The 16,295-nt window shown below is 52.3% G+C and overlaps 1 protein-coding gene across 2 annotated transcripts; it reads right to left on the bottom strand.

Annotated features, from left to right (window-relative positions):
• Positions 1 to 50: 50 nt before the first annotated feature.
• Positions 51 to 15,206, bottom strand: tonsl (tonsoku-like, DNA repair protein). Of its 2 annotated transcripts, none has more exons than XM_030356570.1 (27): positions 15,001 to 15,206; positions 14,601 to 14,696; positions 14,151 to 14,293; positions 13,535 to 13,718; positions 12,612 to 12,741; positions 12,343 to 12,514; positions 11,957 to 12,071; positions 11,673 to 11,824; positions 11,436 to 11,588; positions 10,550 to 10,675; positions 9,920 to 10,175; positions 9,777 to 9,832; positions 9,614 to 9,703; positions 7,299 to 7,371; positions 6,643 to 6,806; positions 6,371 to 6,500; positions 5,974 to 6,203; positions 5,067 to 5,649; positions 4,640 to 4,866; positions 4,038 to 4,138; positions 3,420 to 3,576; positions 2,853 to 2,931; positions 2,299 to 2,606; positions 2,013 to 2,184; positions 1,381 to 1,556; positions 992 to 1,202; positions 51 to 456 (listed from the first exon to the last, which is right to left on the bottom strand). In XM_030356570.1, the coding sequence occupies exons 1-27, from the start codon at positions 15,023 to 15,025 to the stop codon at positions 278 to 280; spliced, it is 4,488 nt and encodes a 1,495-aa protein (XP_030212430.1). In that variant the 5' UTR covers positions 15,026 to 15,206; the 3' UTR covers positions 51 to 277. The 2 variants fall into 2 exon arrangements, with proteins under 2 accessions (XP_030212430.1, XP_030212431.1); XM_030356571.1 differs by having other exon boundaries at positions 992 to 1,199.
• Between the last annotated feature and the right edge of the window lie 1,089 nt (positions 15,207 to 16,295).

The following is a 16,295-nucleotide window of genomic DNA, read 5'->3' as shown; positions in this document are numbered from 1 at the left end:
TTCCCTAACATTGGAGTAACACTTTCCAAGGAAACCAATCAGACGCATTATCATGACCTCATCACAATTCTCCCTTTAATCGCCTTCTGAAATCACCCAAGAAGTCACAGAGACCATGACTTCTAACAAAAAGACAAAACATAAACGGACATCAATTAAATCACAAAAAATGTATCTACAACGTAAACGTTCACCTCTTCTAGTGTCTCCGTATGCGGTCAGGAAACCAACATCAGTGAATGAAGAGCGACTCTCAGTTCGTATATTTATATCTCCTTTATGGCCGGGCGGAGATCCGGAGCCTGGCCCCCCGATCGTAGACGCGTGCTGAAGGGCCCAGGCCCCGACGCAGGGCCTCGCGGTCCAGCTTGTTGAGGCCCTGGGAGCAGAGGCGGAGGTCCTTCACCTGCTCCGTCAGCCCCTCCAGGCCGGCGCTGTCTCCCGACACCCCGCACCCTGTGGGGAGGAACGCTGGAGCGGTCAGGGAGGGGAAGCGAACGCAGCATGAGCAGCAGAGAGCCCGACGCATTCTGCTCGACTTGCCATTTACTGGTGCATTAACGCCACCTACTGGTGCAGTACCGGTCACACCAGTGCACCGGTGGTGCACCAGTAGGTGGCGGTGATGCACCAGTAGGTGGCGGTGATGCACCAGTAGGTGGCGGTGATGCACCAGTAGGTGGCGGTGATGCACCAGTAGGTGGCGGTGATGCACCAGTAGGTGGCGCTGATGCACCAGTAGCTGGCGGTAATGCACCAGTAGAAGGCGCTGATGCACCAGTGGGTGGCGCTGATGCACCAGTAGGTGGCGCTGATGCACCAGTAGGCTGATGTGGCCCTCAATTGACAAACTAATATTTAACAAACTAACCCGCGACACATTGAACAAACTAACCCTACACACAGACACACGCACACACACACACTCAACTTAGTAACCCTATACATTAGAGAGCCCCGACCTAACCCCAGGGTGTAATGCATTGCATACCTTGGAGGTCGAGAAAGGTCAAAGGTCGCTGTGCCTCTCTCAGGGAGGCCAGGAGGCTGCGGAGGCCGGTGGAGGTCACAGAGGGGTTCCCCGACAGGTTGAGAGAGGTCAGGCAGGGACAGACCAGCAGGCACCTGGCTAAGGTGTCCAACCCGCTGTCGGTCAGCCCGTTCCCTCCCAGGCTAAGGTGGGTCAGGGAGCACTCCTCCTGCTGGAAGGAACACACACACACTGAAAGAGACTGCTTCTGCTGAGGCACAGGACATAAGGGTGAGCTCCTGTTGTTTCATCACGACCCCGAATAGTGCTGTCTGCTTGTGTGTGTGTGTACCTGGGTCAGGACGTTGGCCAGGTGTCTGTCTGTCTGTCTGTCTGTGTGTGTAGTGTACCTGGGTCAGGACGCTGGCCAAGCGCTCCAGTGGCATGGGGTCCCCCGGCTCACTGCAGACGGCGGAAAGGTCCAGGTGTGTCAGGTGGTGGAAGGGGAGGGTCTTCAGCACCAGCTCACAGCCCGTGGAGCCCAGTGCATTGTGGGAAAGACTCACCGACCTCAAGTGTCCTGAGCCTGTCGGATAAACGATGAAACCCTTCATTTAGAGGACCTCCGGTTCTACTGAGGGAAACCAGAATGAGAGACACCAGATAGAGACCAGACTGAGAGAGACCAGACCCAAAGAGACCAGAATCAGAGAGACCAAACTCAGAGAGACCATACCAAGGAAGAGACAAGACCGATACCAGACCCTCAGAGAGACCGACCCCTAGATAGACCAGACCCCTAGAGAGACCAGACTCAGAGACCAGACCCAGAGGGACCAGACCCAGAGGGACCAGACCCAGAGAGAACAGACCCAGAGAGACCAGACCCAGAGAGACCAGGCCCAGAGAGACCAGACCCAGAGAGACCAGGCCCAGAGAGAACAGACCCAGAGAGAGCAAACCCAGAAATACTAGACCCAGAGAGAGCACACCCAGAGTGACCAGGCCCAAAGAGACCAGAGCCAGAGAGACCAGCTGGTACCTGCGAGGGCGCTGGCGAGCATCAGGCGATGGTGCTGGAGGCAGCGCGCCGTGAGGCCGCAGGCCTGCAGGGACAGCCGGGCCAGCAGGGGGCAGCGGGCCAGCAGGCAGGACAGCGGCTCTGAGACGGCGTCCCCCAGCGGGTTCAGACCGAGGTCCAGCTCCTCCAGACTCTGAGGAGGAGAGCCACAGCGGGGGAACGGGTTAACGGGTGAATGTGAACGCGTGAATGTACACGGCGTCAAAGCGGTGGTCGCGTGAGTTCATTGATTGCACAACTCGCTTACCGGGAAGGTGCGGTCCACCTGCCCCTTCAGGGCGTCGGCCAACTTGCCCAGCCCCTCCCCCGTCACGCTATTGGACGAGAGGTCCAGCACGCGGAGGCGGGGCATGGTGAGCGCCGTGGCGACCAGCTCGGGCAGCAGGTCGTCGTGGAAACGGTTGCCGGACAGACGTAGCTCTGTGAGGTCCGCCTGCAGCTTGAGGGCCCTCAGGAGCGGGGCCAGGGCGGCGGGGGCCAGGCCCAGACCCCCAAGGGTCATGGTGGTGCCCCCCTCCTGCACCTCGCACAGCCGGGACACACGCGCGCTGGGCTCTGAGCAGAATAATACATTCAACATTTCATAATAATTAATACGCTGTAGTACGCTGGAACCATTAGACCTACATCAAAATTAATACATTCATATTAATACATCATCAATACTCTGAGCTCTCATGATGTAATGATCACCAGTCCACCATCTAAAAGAGAACAGATTTGTATGACTGGCCTTGAGTGAGTGAGTGAGTGAGTGAGTGAGTGAGTGAGTGAGTGAGTGAGTGAGTGAGTGAGTCTCACCGACGGCCAGACTCTGACAGGCCTTCTTGTAGCGCTCGGGAAGAGGAGGAAGATCCCAGGAACTCACCTCCGCCATGACCTGGGGAGGAAACAGAGATTGAAGCGCACCCCCTGTGGTGAGGAAACTCCTCTCCCTTTAAAGACGCAGTACCTCCTCTCCTCTTAAAGACACAGTACCTCCTCTCCCCTTAAAGACACAGTACCTCCTCTCCTCTTAAAGACACAGTACCTCCTCTCCTCTTAAAGACACAGTACCTCCTCTCCCCTTAAAGACACAGTACCTCCTCTCCCTTTAAAGACACAGTACCTCCTCTGCCCTTAAAGACACAGTACCTCCTCTCCTCTTAAAGACACAGTACCTCCTCTCCCTTTAAAGACACAGTACCTCCTCTGCCCTTAAAGACACAGTACCTCCTCTCCCTTTAAAGACACAGTACCTCCTCTGCCCTTAAAGACACAGTACCTCCTCTCCTCTTAAAGACGCAGTACCTCCTCTCCCTTTAAAGACACAGTACCTCCTCTCCTCTTAAAGACACAGTACCTCCTCTCCCTTTAAAGACACAGTACCTCCTCGTTGGTGTGGAGGACGGCCAGCAGGAGGTCCAGGGGGGACAGCAGCGCCCCCTCCTTCTGCAGGGACAGGCGGGGCAGCAGGCCACACTTCTGGTAGTATCGCCGGGCAGCCTGTTCACAGAGCCACGCCACCGTGCACACCTCCGCCTCACTGCCAAAGCATGAGGGTTCTGCATTAGCCACTGGTGGTCTGGATCTACGTCAGCCACTGGTTCTACGTCAGCCACTGGTTCTACGTCATTCACTGGTGTGGATTAACTACTGGATGACCTACTGAACTAACTACAAGCTTAACTACTTGATGAACTACTGAAATAACTTCTTGATGAACTACTGAAATAACTACTGGATGAACTTCTGAACTAACTAAAGGATGAACTACTGGATGTGCTCATTGGTTAGCTTCCCTGGAATATGTTTGGCTGTATGCGAATTGAATGGGAGTTCCTTAAAAGTCTTACTATATCCACTCTCTAACCCTCACATGAGATGAGGTCAGAATGTGAACCTGAATTTCTCATTCTATGACATATCCTTAACTGATCTTAACTAATGTCACAATCCGGCATTAACACCTATCTGAAATAATATGAATTTCAATATAAAATGTACCTTTGAGGGACAGGAATGAGAAACACATCGTCTTGAACTCTGACCCTCATCCGGATTGGGGGAGGCATGGCTGTGGGCGTGACTGCAGTTTGGGCTGGAATCTGAGACAGAAAAGCTTAATAATTAATCATTCACCTCATCATTGAGGGAATGTGGGTGTAAACAATGCATTCAATTCATTCATCAACAATTCATTCATCACTCTCAAATAGGATTCCCCATGAAAAAAAAGATGATGACGGTGACAAAAAGTGTAGTGTAGTAATAATTGGACCAGGCAGAAGTAATGCGTTAAGTTTCTTAAAGACCACATTTACTCAACACGATACCTCTTTTATTCTGCACACATCAGCTGAACTCTGATAAACACTGTTGACTAAACCTGGCACATTGTGCGATGCTTTATTCTAACAAAGTACCATCAGCTTAACAAGTCTTGCTGCTGCTGACTATAAGCTGCTGACTATATCTTCATCACCAACAAGTACTGCTGGATATCTTCCATTTTGTAATATTAATATGCTGTTGAGAAAGTATTTCAGAGCGACTGACTATCAAGAGAACAGCAGGAATGAGTAAAGAAGTGCAGCGAGGAGAGCGACCTGTGGGACGTGGGTGTGCTGCGGGGCTCGGGAAGGAGGGGGCGTGTCCAGGCGCAGCTCCTCCTCCTCGCTGAAGGAGGGGCTGCCTGGCCTGCTGACGGACCGCCGCCCCAGACGGACCAGGCCGCTCATCTGAGTCATCTTGGCCTGCCGGGGCCGGGGCCGGGCCCCTCCGCTCCTGCTCAGAGAGGGGCCCCTGCTGGCAGCTGGGGGGGCAGCGGTGGACCCTGGGGGGAAAGAAGGGGAGCGATGAAGGCTAGCAGACATTCTGCTGAGTCTTTACAACAAAGTCACATCAGAGACCTGGTAAATATCATTCAGAAAAAAAATAAACTGATCAGAAATGCTGTTGTTGAAGATGTGGTTAAGCTAAGCTATGGGAATAACTACTCTCTTTTAACTACTCTAACTGGGACTAACTACTTACTCTGGGACACACCTCCGTTCTCCTGCCTGTGTTGACTTCTGGTCGTTAAAGTAGTCCAGGCCCCGCCCTCCCCACTCCAGGCCCCGCCCTCCCCGCTCCAGGCCCCGCCCTCCCCACTCCAGGCCCCGCCCTCCCCGCTCGGTCCACTCTGCTCCTCCCCCACCCGCCTCTTCTTCCTGGCCTGAACCACCTCGCCCAGGTCATCGTCCAGCCAATCGTCGGCCAGGTCCTCCTCTTCTGGAACCAGTGCCGGCCTGCTATTGGAGGAGAGGGCGGGCGTGCTGGTGAGCGGGGACTGGGTCCCCTGGTGGAGGGCCCCGTCCTTGTGGAGGGCTCCTTGGTGGAGGGCCCTGGCGCTGCCGAGGCCACGGATCACGCTGTGGTACTCTTCCCTCGCGAAGACGTGGGGCCCCGCAGGAGTGGGCTCAGGGGCCAGCGAGGGCCCGGGGGCGTGCGGAGCGAGGGCCTCCTGTACCCCACTCCCGCCAGCTGGGCCAGCCTGGACGCGTACCCTGGGCCGAAAGGGTCGCATGGGGCTCGGGGGGGGGCTGTCCGAGTCATGGTCAGAGTCGCTGCCGCTGTTCTGAGGACGTGAGACGGACACGCGGTTTGTACAACACATCCTTACAGCATGAAGTCTAAAGGAATGAAGAAAGACACTTTGATAGACTCTATAATAGACACTGATCTCTTTGATAGACTCTATAATAGACACTGATCTCTTTGATAGACTCTATAATAGACACCTAACTCTTTGATAGACTCTATAATAGACACTGAACTCCTTCTGTGCGCTCCCGTAACATACGAGCGGTTTGGTTCATGTTCATCTCGACCAATAGGAACAGAGCCACCACCCAGAAGGCGAAGCCTACACAATAAAACACTGCCCTCCGGTGGTCCCTACCCCGTACAGCAGGGCTGACTCCATCCCCCGGGCTCTGGGTCCCCCAGACTGTCGGGGGGGCCGGGCGGGGCCGGGGGTCTCCGTCCCCCTGGCTCTGGGGCCCCCGGCCTGCCGGGGGGGCCGGGCGGGGCCGGGGTCCGGCGCGGGTCCGAGGAGGGGCTCGGAGCACTCGGCGTCGTACAGCTGGCTGTCCTGCAGCAGGGCGGAGCTCCTGGCTGGAGCCGCGGGCCCTGGAGGAGAAACAGACCGAGAGTGAGGGAAAGCACGACTCACGTTCTCTCTCCAGACCAAACTGATTGGACGTGTTTTTGATAACCGAATGAAAAGTGGATAGAAGTCGCTGCAGGAGAGATTGAAGAGCAATAGGGTGGCGGCCCTGTCCTGGGGCCCTCCTCACCTCCCCCCCCCCCTGCTAGAGCCTTCCTCAGCAGCTCCTCTGTGGCGGCGCAGTCCTGCCGCGCGTCGCGGTCCAGCTCGCGGCTGTAGGTCCTCTGCCAGTGTCTCAGGGTGTCCATGGGGGTCTGGCCCTGGGGGGGGGGGACAGAGGGAGAGAGGGGGGGGGGGCACCCACCGTTTGGTCAACAGACAGCAGAGAGCAACCTGAGCAGACGCCTCGGGTGGAAAAGATACGTCTGTCCGTCTGTCTGTCTGTCCGTCCATAGCCCCCACCTTGGCGTCGCGCAGGGCGACGGAGGCACCGTGCTCCACCAGCAGCCTGGCCACCCCAAAGTGTCCGCAGGCCAGGGAGTCGTGGAGGGGCGTGACCCCGTCGCAGAGCGGCCCCCCGGGGTCGTTCACACTGGCGCCGCGCTCCAGCAGCAGAGACACCACCTCTTCAGGAGACACAAGAGGGGTGGAGGAGCCATGGTTCATGAGTTAGACTGTAGAGACACCACCTCTTCAGGAGACAGAGAGGCGTGGAGGAGCCATGGTTCATGAGTTGGACTGTAGAGACACCACCTCCTCAGGAGACACAGAGGGGTGGAGGAGCCATGGTTCATGAGTTAGACTGTAGAGACACCACCTCCTCAGGAGACACAGAGGGGTGGAGGAGCCATGGTTCATGAGTTAGACTGTAGAGACACCACCTCCTCAGGAGACACAGAGGGGTGGAGGAGCCATGGTTCATGAGTTAGACTGTTGAGACACCACCTCTTCAGGAGACACAAGAGGCGTGGAGGAGCCATGGTTCATGAGTTAGACTGTAGAGACACCACCTCCTCAGGAGGCACAGAGGGGTGGAGGAGCCATGGTTCATGAGTTGGACTGTAAAGCGATGGAAGATACGGAAAAGGAAGTTGTCTGCTGTGTGTATCATGGGTTACCGTGGTGACCGTGGTTGCAGGCCTCATGCAGCGGAGTCCAGCCGCAGTAGTCCCTGGGATTGACGGGGTGGCCCTGGTGACGCGTCAACACACACACGTCAGCACACTCAGACACCGGTGGTGTGGAAGGATCAGCAGGAAGTGAGCCAACACGACCGGCCGCCCTCATACCAATGAGACGCCCCTCAGGGTCAGCCCTGCTCCCACTCATTGTTACAGTGTGTACTAGTGGGGTACAGTGTGTACTAGTGGGGTACAGTGTGTACTAGTGGGGTACAGTGTGTGTACTAGTGGGCTACAGTGTGTACTAGTGGGGTACAGAGTGTATTACTGGGGAATGTATGAGTGGGGAATATTGTGAATTAGTGGGGTACATAGTGTAATAATGGGGTACAGTGTTGGATCGACCGATATGGATTTTTTTGGGGCCAACACCGATTATTTTTCATCAGCCTTAGCCGATAACCGATACGCCGATACCGATTTTCTTGAGCCGATATTTGGAGCTGATAATACCCTGGAAATGCAGGGTTCTCGCGAGAGCACAATTTGAATTTGCTCAGCTAGTCACTCTGGGAATGAGCAATATACCTGTGTATATTCTGGGCCTCCCCTGGCCCAGAACATTAATCAATCACATCGATGTATCAATATAGGAGGGCCAAAAGTGTTGCTGTTTTACCGACCGGATACGGCAAGAGTTGTATCTATTGGTTAGCTCCACTGGTCTGGATACGTCAGCCCTTGTATTCTTCTGATTGGTCATAGTGTTATCCAATGCGTGTTATCCAGTGATATTTTCAAATGCATGCTTGGTGCCGCCCCTCGAGTTGCCGGACCCTACAGCTTTCTAGATGTGCGTCTGGATTTCCAGACTAAGCCTCCCTCAATTTACATCATAAAAATGACACAATGACGATAACAAATGTTAGATTGTCTCAACATTTAATGAACTGTCTGTAAATCACACCAAAAAATTAAAATAAATCGGCCGATACTGAAAAACTTATCGGTCGATACCGATACACGTAAAAAACGCAAATATCGGCCGATAATATTGGTCGACCACTAGTACAGTGTGTACTAGGGCTTTGACTCCGAACTTCGTGATTCGAATATAATTCGAATATCAAAAAATAAATCAAAATTCGAACGAATATTAGGCAGCCCTTAATATTCGAACCTGTTATGGGCAGGCCAAGAGGGAGAGACGTCGGATAACCCGACGCAGTCTATTCATAATATTGTAATGACCACGGAAGAGGCAGTGAATTAAGTATTGATTAGACAGCGATTTATTAGAAACCTAATAAACCGTTGGAACACGCAAGACCGGTAACCATAGCAACGCCGGTAAACAAACATTGCAAAGCCCAATCCAGGGCTGAATCTGAATACTCATACTTATAGTATGCATTTTGTAGTACGCCACAAATATATCGCGTCCGAATGCTCAGTACGCATTGTGTAGGACGGAAAACGTTTCCGAATGCGTACTACCGCCACAGTATACAACGGTAGGTCACTACGCTATCCCACAATGCAACCGGAGTCTGGTAACGAACGAAGAAGAGCTGACCCGACACTACCAACAGCGGCTTAGAAAGACGTCGTAGAAAGCGGCGAAAAAAAGAAACATTAAAAAAAGAGTAAAAAAGTCAAGTAAGTAATTAAGTAAAAAGAGAAATTTTTAATAGAAACGATGACAAGACGGAAACAGGTAACTTATCAAGGTAATATTGCATCTGAGGGGAGATACGTAATCTCCAAACATCCGGTGGAGTTTCGGCGGTGTTCGGAAGCGTTCAGAGGCGTTCTACTCATAGCTGTAGACCGTACTACACTGTCAAGTGTAGTACGGTCAAGTAGTAGACACTGAACAGAAATAGTATGTGCTAAGTATTCCGATTCAGCCCAGGTCTTACTGAAGGCATTTAATGGTCAAAATATTATTAATAAATATTCGAATATATTCGACTATTAATATTAATAAACAAACAAACTTCGAATAGGATTTTTGGGCAAAAGTCAAAGCCCTAGTGTGTACTAGTGGGGTACAGTGTGTGTACTAGTGGGGAATAGTATGAATTAGTGGGGTACAGACTGTATTAGTGGGGTACAGACTGTATCAGTGGGGTACAGTGTGTACTAGTGGGGTACAGAGTGTATTAGTGGGGAATAGTGTGAATTAGTGGGGTACAGAGTGTATTAGTAGGGAATGGTGATTATTAGTGGGGTACAGTGTGTCATAGTGGGGTACAGTGTGTACTAGTGGGGTACAGTGTGTGTACTAGTGGGGTTCTGCAGGGTCTCACCTGCTCCAGCAGTGCCTGGACCTGCCTCTGGTTCCCGTCGATGCAGGCCCGGTGGAGCGAGGTCTCCCCCTTCTCGTTCCTCTTGTTCCACTGGGGGGAGGGGGGGAGGGTCAGAACTGGGACATGAGGTATTGATGCATCCAGAGATCAAGATCCTGCTTACCCTTACGCTCTTCCTTCTGCCGCTAACCATCTTCTCGTAACCGTCCAGGTCATCATCTGACCAAACAAGGAGATCAATAAACCGACGTTAGAGATCACGCCCGCACGACTCCTCCATCACAAGCTTTCAGTCATGTGACCCACCCGAGTCCGAGAGGGCGATGTCGCTGTCGACCAAGGGCTCGCTGTTCTCCTCCTCCTCCTCCTCCTCTTCCTCCCCATCACTGCAGTCTGGGTTCCAGCCCTCCGCGGCACACAGCTCTCTCAGCCTGGCCTCCGTGGCCCCCAGACTGTCCTCCGCTGCCTCCAGCCCGGTCTCCGTGGCCCCAAGCCCGGCCACGACCCCGCCGTGCTGGGCCCCCCGTCGCTGGGCCCCTAGCCACCGCCTCAGCACGCGCTTCTGTCAGCAGCAGAGGAGGCGCGGGTCAGTTTGGACGTGATTTAGAAACACGACAACAATCTTTCTTTTGCAATACTTTTCATAGGCAAAATTCAAGGGATTTAAGGGATCCATCATATTTATATCAAACCTTCTTCATAGTCCTACACAATAAAAGGAGCACCAGCAGGAGCTCTCTCTCTCCGAGGCGCTCTACACAATTGCACAATTGAACAATTGAACATGTTGCAGATGGTTTTACTACTGTTTCATCCACTTATACACTAGTGAGGCTGGTGTTGATTCCTGTAATGCTTTAATGGATGTGGTTGTCCCCCACCATTCATGGGGGACAACCTCATCACAGCTGACCCTTAACCCCTGAGACCTCTGACCTGCAGCGCGGGGCGCCCCGCCCTCTGGGCACACTCCAGCGCCGCCTCGAAACTGGTGTCCACCTCCTCCGGGCTGCAGCCGCTATCCTCCTGGGACAAAGCCATGTTCAGCCACGTGCTGCACTCCTGAGGGACAGAGACACAGGGTTAGAGACACAGGGTTACAGAGACACAGGGTTACAGAGACGCAGGGTTACAGAGACACAGGGTTACAGAGACACAGGGTTACAGAGACGCAGGGTTACAGAGACGCAGGGTTACAGAGACGCAGGGTTACAGAGACGCAGGGTTACAGAGACGCAGGGTTACAGAGACGCAGGGTTACAGAGACACAGGGTTACACAGAGCAGGTTACAGAGACGCAGGGTTACAGAGACGCAGGGTTACAGAGACGCAGGGTTACAGAGACACAGGGTTACAGAGACACAGGGTTACACAGAGCAGGTTACAGAGACGCAGGGTTACAGAGACGCAGGGTTACAGAGACACAGGGTTACAGAGACACAGGGTTACAGAGACACAGGGTTACAGAGACACAGGGTTACAGAGACACAGGGTTACAGAGACACAGGGTTACAGAGACACAGGGTTACAGAGACACAGGGTTACAGAGACAAAGGGTTACAGAGAGTGGGTTACAGAGACACAGGGTTAGAGAGACACAGGGTTAGAGAGACACAGGGTTACAGAAACACAGGGTTACAGAGACACAGGGTTACAGAGACACAGGGTTACAGAGACGCAGGGTTACAGAGACACAGGGTTATAGAGAGCAGGTACCAGCTCACACACTGAGCAGGGAAACCACTGAGCTGAACAATGAGCCGTCTGCATGGCAGCAGGCGGGATCTGCGTTCCCCACATGGCATTCAGGGCGCCCCCCTACCTCGGCAGGGGAGCCCCGTCTCAGGGCCAGCTCCTGCCGGTAGTGCTCCAGCGCCGGGCCTGGCTGCCTCAGGTCCGTGTGCGTTGCCGCGAGCGACACGTGGATGACGGCCAGCTCCCTGGGGGGTCTGCCCAGCGCCTCCGCCAGCGCCAGCTAACACACGACGACATGGTTACGTTTAGACACAAGAAATTCAGAAGGGACGGTTTTGAAGCGTGAGGTTCTCGTTTCTCTGACCTGGGTCCGGTAGGCCTCCAGGGCCTTGGGGAAGGAGCCCACCTTACAGTACAGGTCGCCCAGCTGCTCAGCCAGCCCCACTGCATCATGGGAACTCTTCGCCTGCCGCAGGTCGTCCCCAGCCTCCTCCTCCAGCTGACAGCCTCGGTCGGCTGCGGACAGGAAGTAGATTTACTGACTAACAGCGCAGTGCACAATTCAACCAGGATTGAGGACAATGGTATCAAAACCTTTCGGATATTTGAAGGATCAACATGATGAAATGATATCTTGTTTGCATTTACCAGATCTAAAGTTCTTCTTCACGTCCTGTCTGTCTTGAGGCTGCTGGGAACCCAACAGGAGAGCCTTCTTCAGAGAGCGCCTGGCCGCCGCGAAGTCCCCGAGAGACAGCTGGACCTGAAACCATAACCCGTCAATACGAGTGTTAGCTGCACCTGAAACCATGACCAATGCCAATCAATACGAGTGACAGCTGCACCTGAAACCAATACCAATCAATATGACTGACAGCTGCACCTGAAACCAATACCAATACCATTCAATTTGAATGACCATTAAATTATAAGAAGAATTCAATCTGAGCAATTTTAAATGTTGCTCCCCAGCATTCAGTATGAGCTCCAAGTGATTAAACACTTGATGGTGTTTTGACCCCCCGAGTCCTGACCTTGCCAATCCAGTGGCAGCATTCGCTCTCGCTGAACTTGTCCTTCATCTTGCGGGCGCACTCCCGGGCCTGCTCCAGGCAGCGCACCGCCCCCGAGTGCTGGCTCCTCCGGAAGCAGATGTGGCCCAGGTTGAGGTTGGCCCGATACACGTCCTCCAGGAGCTGGTGCTTCCTGTTGGACAGGAAGTAACACTCCACCATGAGGGAGGGACTTCATAAAAAATCTACATTTTCAATATTGCCCGCATGAATACAGCAGCATGTCTTACTCTGCGATGTAGACGCTGCGGCGGATGAACTCCATGCAGCGCTTGGGCTCCCCCTGGTGGTCACACACCAGGCCCAGGTTGAGGAAGAGCCGCGCCCTCATCTCACTCAGCTCCCGGGCCGGCACCGAGCCTGGGGGGGACGGGGAGAGGGCGGAGGTCAGGGACCAGAGATCAGAGCACAGCGGTCAGCCTGGGTACTTAGCAGCCTGGAGCCTCAGCAGCCTGGAGCCTCAGCCTGGATATTTAGCAGCCCGGGGTCTCAGCCGCCAGGAGACTCGGCAGATGCTGGGATCCAGTACCCTTATGTTAACATTAGTGCTGTCAGTTTAACGCGTTATTAACAGCGTTAATGTGTGTGTGTGTGTGTGTGTGTGTGTGTGTGTGTGTGTGTGTGTGTGTGTGTGTGTGTGTGTGTGTGTGTGTGTGTGTGTGTGTGTGTGTGTGTGTGTGTGTGTGTGTGTGTGTGTGTGTGTAGGTGTTATTCGATAGCCTGGTAATGTGTATAGGCCTACGTACGGTAGGAATATTCATACTGGTTTAAATAATAAATGTTATAGTATTTCCCATCTTTGCTGAGCAAGAGTTTTTTCAAAAGTTCAGTGATTGAAACAAATAAAATCCTGGGCTATTGAAGTTTTACGGTTGGCCTACCACTGCCATGCACCCGATGTCAAGTGGACCGGGTGGAATTCACTGCGGGTCCCTCTTCTTATATCCATCTTACCAAATATATTTTATTACGGTTTTATTACTACCTTCGCAACACTCTCTGATCTCACTAAAAGGCTGGCAGCACGAAATCAAGGGATATTTAGAATAGAAAAAAATGTGTGATTAATCGTGAGTTAACTATGACATTAACAGCACTAGTTAACATGTAACCTAATGTTTACATGTCACCTAATGTTAACACGGACACGCACCTTCTAGCCGTTCCTCCACCACGGCCAGGCTCTTCCTGAAGGCCTCCTCGGCTTCCTTCAAACTGCTCCTTGATCTGTCCGACTCGTAGCGGAACAGGAAGGTGCGCCCGATGGTGGCCAGCGCCCGCTGCACCTCGGCGTGGTTCCCCACCGAGCCGGCCAGCTCCAGGTGACGTCTCTGGTGCTGGGGACACACACTTCTCTCAGTACGGGGGACACACACTTCACTCAGTACGGGGACACAGTGTCTCTCAGTACGGGGGACACACACTTCCCTCAGTACGGGGACACAATGTCTCTCAGTAGGGGGACACACACTTCTCTCAGTAGGGCGACACACAGTGTCTCTCAGTACGGGGGACACACAGTGTCTCTCAGTACGGGGACCTATGTGACTGTCACATTTGTGTTAGTGTGTATGTGATGTCTGAAACTGTTTAACGGAAGCCCACTTTTAAACTGCAAAACAAGTGTACCTACGGGTACAAATAAAGTAATCTGAACACAACGTCTCTCAGTACCGGGGACGCACAGTGTCAAATCCTGATAACACTTCAGTGGTTCAAATACATGACATTGTAATATTTTACGGCTATATCCACACACACACACACACCTTCAATGCTGCTTCAATGTTGCCCATCTCTGCGAAGCATTCTCCTATTTTCCGGTTGGCGACGGCGCGTCCAATCACATCGCTGAGCGCCTCGGAGAGAGAGAGCTCCTGCTGGTGCTCCTCAACGGCAGCCTGATAATCACCTGGACACACACACACACACACACACACACACACACACACACACACACGGTATATTATCAGATTAAAATGTTAAATTAACATTAGATGTGAACATAAGGTTACATGTCAACATTAGGTTACATGTCAACATTAGGTTACATGTCAGCATTATGTTATATGTTAGATTAACATTTTAGGAAAACATTAGGTGACATGTATACATTAGGTTACATGTTGACATTAGGTGACATGTTAACATTAGGTAACATTGTCAAAATTAGGTTAACATTAGGTCACATGTAAACATTAGGTCACATGTTAACTCACCCCTCCGGGACAGCAGCTCGCCCAGCTGGTTGCAGATGTCGGCCTCCTCTTTGAGGTTGTGGCCCTTCTGAGCTTTGAGCTTCGCTCTCTGCAGTACTGTTGGAACGAGACGAGGTTAGCTAAGATGGATCCAACCCAGAGTTTCTTCAAACCCAGAGGTTCATCAAACCCCAGGGGTTAATCAAACCTAGAGTGAGTCAGACCCAGGAGTGGACTAGACCCCGGGGTGGATCAGAGTAGACCCAGGGGTAGATCCGACCCAGGGGTGGATCCGACCCAGGGGTGGATCCGACCCAGGGGTGGATCCGACCCAGGGATTGATCAAACACAGACCCAGGGGTTAATCAAAACAGGTGTATGAACACTAAATGAAATGACAACACTGAACACTGAAACTCACGTTTGATTTCCCTCGAGCCGCTCATTGCATCGGGATCAATGTTCCGTAATCACAACGCGACGCGAGTTAATCTAGCCGAACTTTACTAGTAAAGTTTCCAGTCGTACAGCTTCCAGTACGTGATGTGAGACCCATCAGACACTACTCTCCCATTTTCCCAAGTCCCTCCGATCTTTTCCGCTGCGGAGTCCCGCCAGTTCACCTCCACCAATGGTGGAAAGCGAGGCTTGCAATTGGCTGGCTGCAGTGACGCGCATATCCGTTGTTCGTATTTCTTGACATAAATATTCCGACAAATAACGTAATTTTCAGTCTTGAAGCAGTCCATGTGCAGTTCCCTGACCTGCTCGCTGTTTCAGGTCATGTTTTATATGAAGTATTAAGGCGGATCCATTCCTTTACTCTGAACCCTAAAGCCACGAAGGAAACCTCATTGTGTATTTATGGTGTTATGTTATATTATGGGTTTATTTTCTATTGCCAATTATATTATGGTCTTAAAGCCTCTCTAAGATGACAACATTTTCACTCGTACAAAGAATGTGAGACCATTCTTGGAATTAATTAAATTCTTTGATTAATTAACAATATAGGCAAATGTCTGTTTGTTTAGCCTGTTTTAATGATCATTGCAGTCAAAGGAGAATGGACAAACACAAAAAGACGGACAAAACACACATTCGTGATAATCCAACTCTTCAGCCCACAAAGCATATTGATGTCCATGACCAGACGTTGGATGCTTTGTTCGTTTCACAAACCCAATGTCCTCGTGTGGCCCAGTCCCTCTATAGTGGTATTGACAAATGGACACACAATGGTGTGTGTGTGTGTGTGTGTGTGTCTGTCTGTCTGTCTGTCTGTCTGTCTGTCTGTCTGTCTGTCTGTCTGTGCGTGCGTGCGTGCGTGCGTGCGTGCGTGCGTGCGTGCGTGCGTGCGCGCTCGTGCGTGCGCGTGCGTGCGTGTGTGTGTGTGTGTATTTGTCTAAAGCTGAGTTACAATGGGTTTCCAGAGCCGCTGTCTGAGTGTTGATTGTTGACGGAGGAATAAGAAGCAGACGTCATTTAGTCTTTAAATCCTGACCTCAGATACACAAGCAGCCAGGAAGAGGACCTGTTCCTGAGCAGAAAGAGAGAGAGAGAGAGAGAGAGAGAGAGAGAGAGAGAGAGAGAGAGAGAGAGAGAGAGAGAGAGAGAGAGAGAGAGAGAGAGAGAGAGAGAGAGAGGGAGAGAGAGAGAGAGAGAGAGAGAGAGGGTGAGAGAGATAGAGAGAGAGAGAGAGAGAGAGAGAGAGAG

Source organism: Gadus morhua, chromosome 5, assembly GCF_902167405.1.
Source record: "Gadus morhua chromosome 5, gadMor3.0, whole genome shotgun sequence".
Lineage (NCBI taxonomy): Eukaryota > Metazoa > Chordata > Actinopteri > Gadiformes > Gadidae > Gadus > Gadus morhua.
This window is presented reverse-complemented; position numbering and strand designations above follow the sequence as displayed.

Excerpts from the sequence above, each read along its gene's own strand:
- tonsl (XM_030356570.1), bottom strand. The coding sequence starts at position 15,025 with ATGAGCGGCTCGAGGGAAATCAAAC. Across the intron at positions 10,676-11,435 it reads GACGGGGCTCCCCTGCCGAG|GAGTGCAGCACGTGGCTGAA; the intron begins GTAGGGGGGCGC and ends TCTGTCCCTCAG. Across the intron at positions 7,372-9,613 it reads TCCAGGCACTGCTGGAGCAG|GGCCACCCCGTCAATCCCAG; the intron begins GTGAGACCCTGC and ends ACGCGTCACCAG.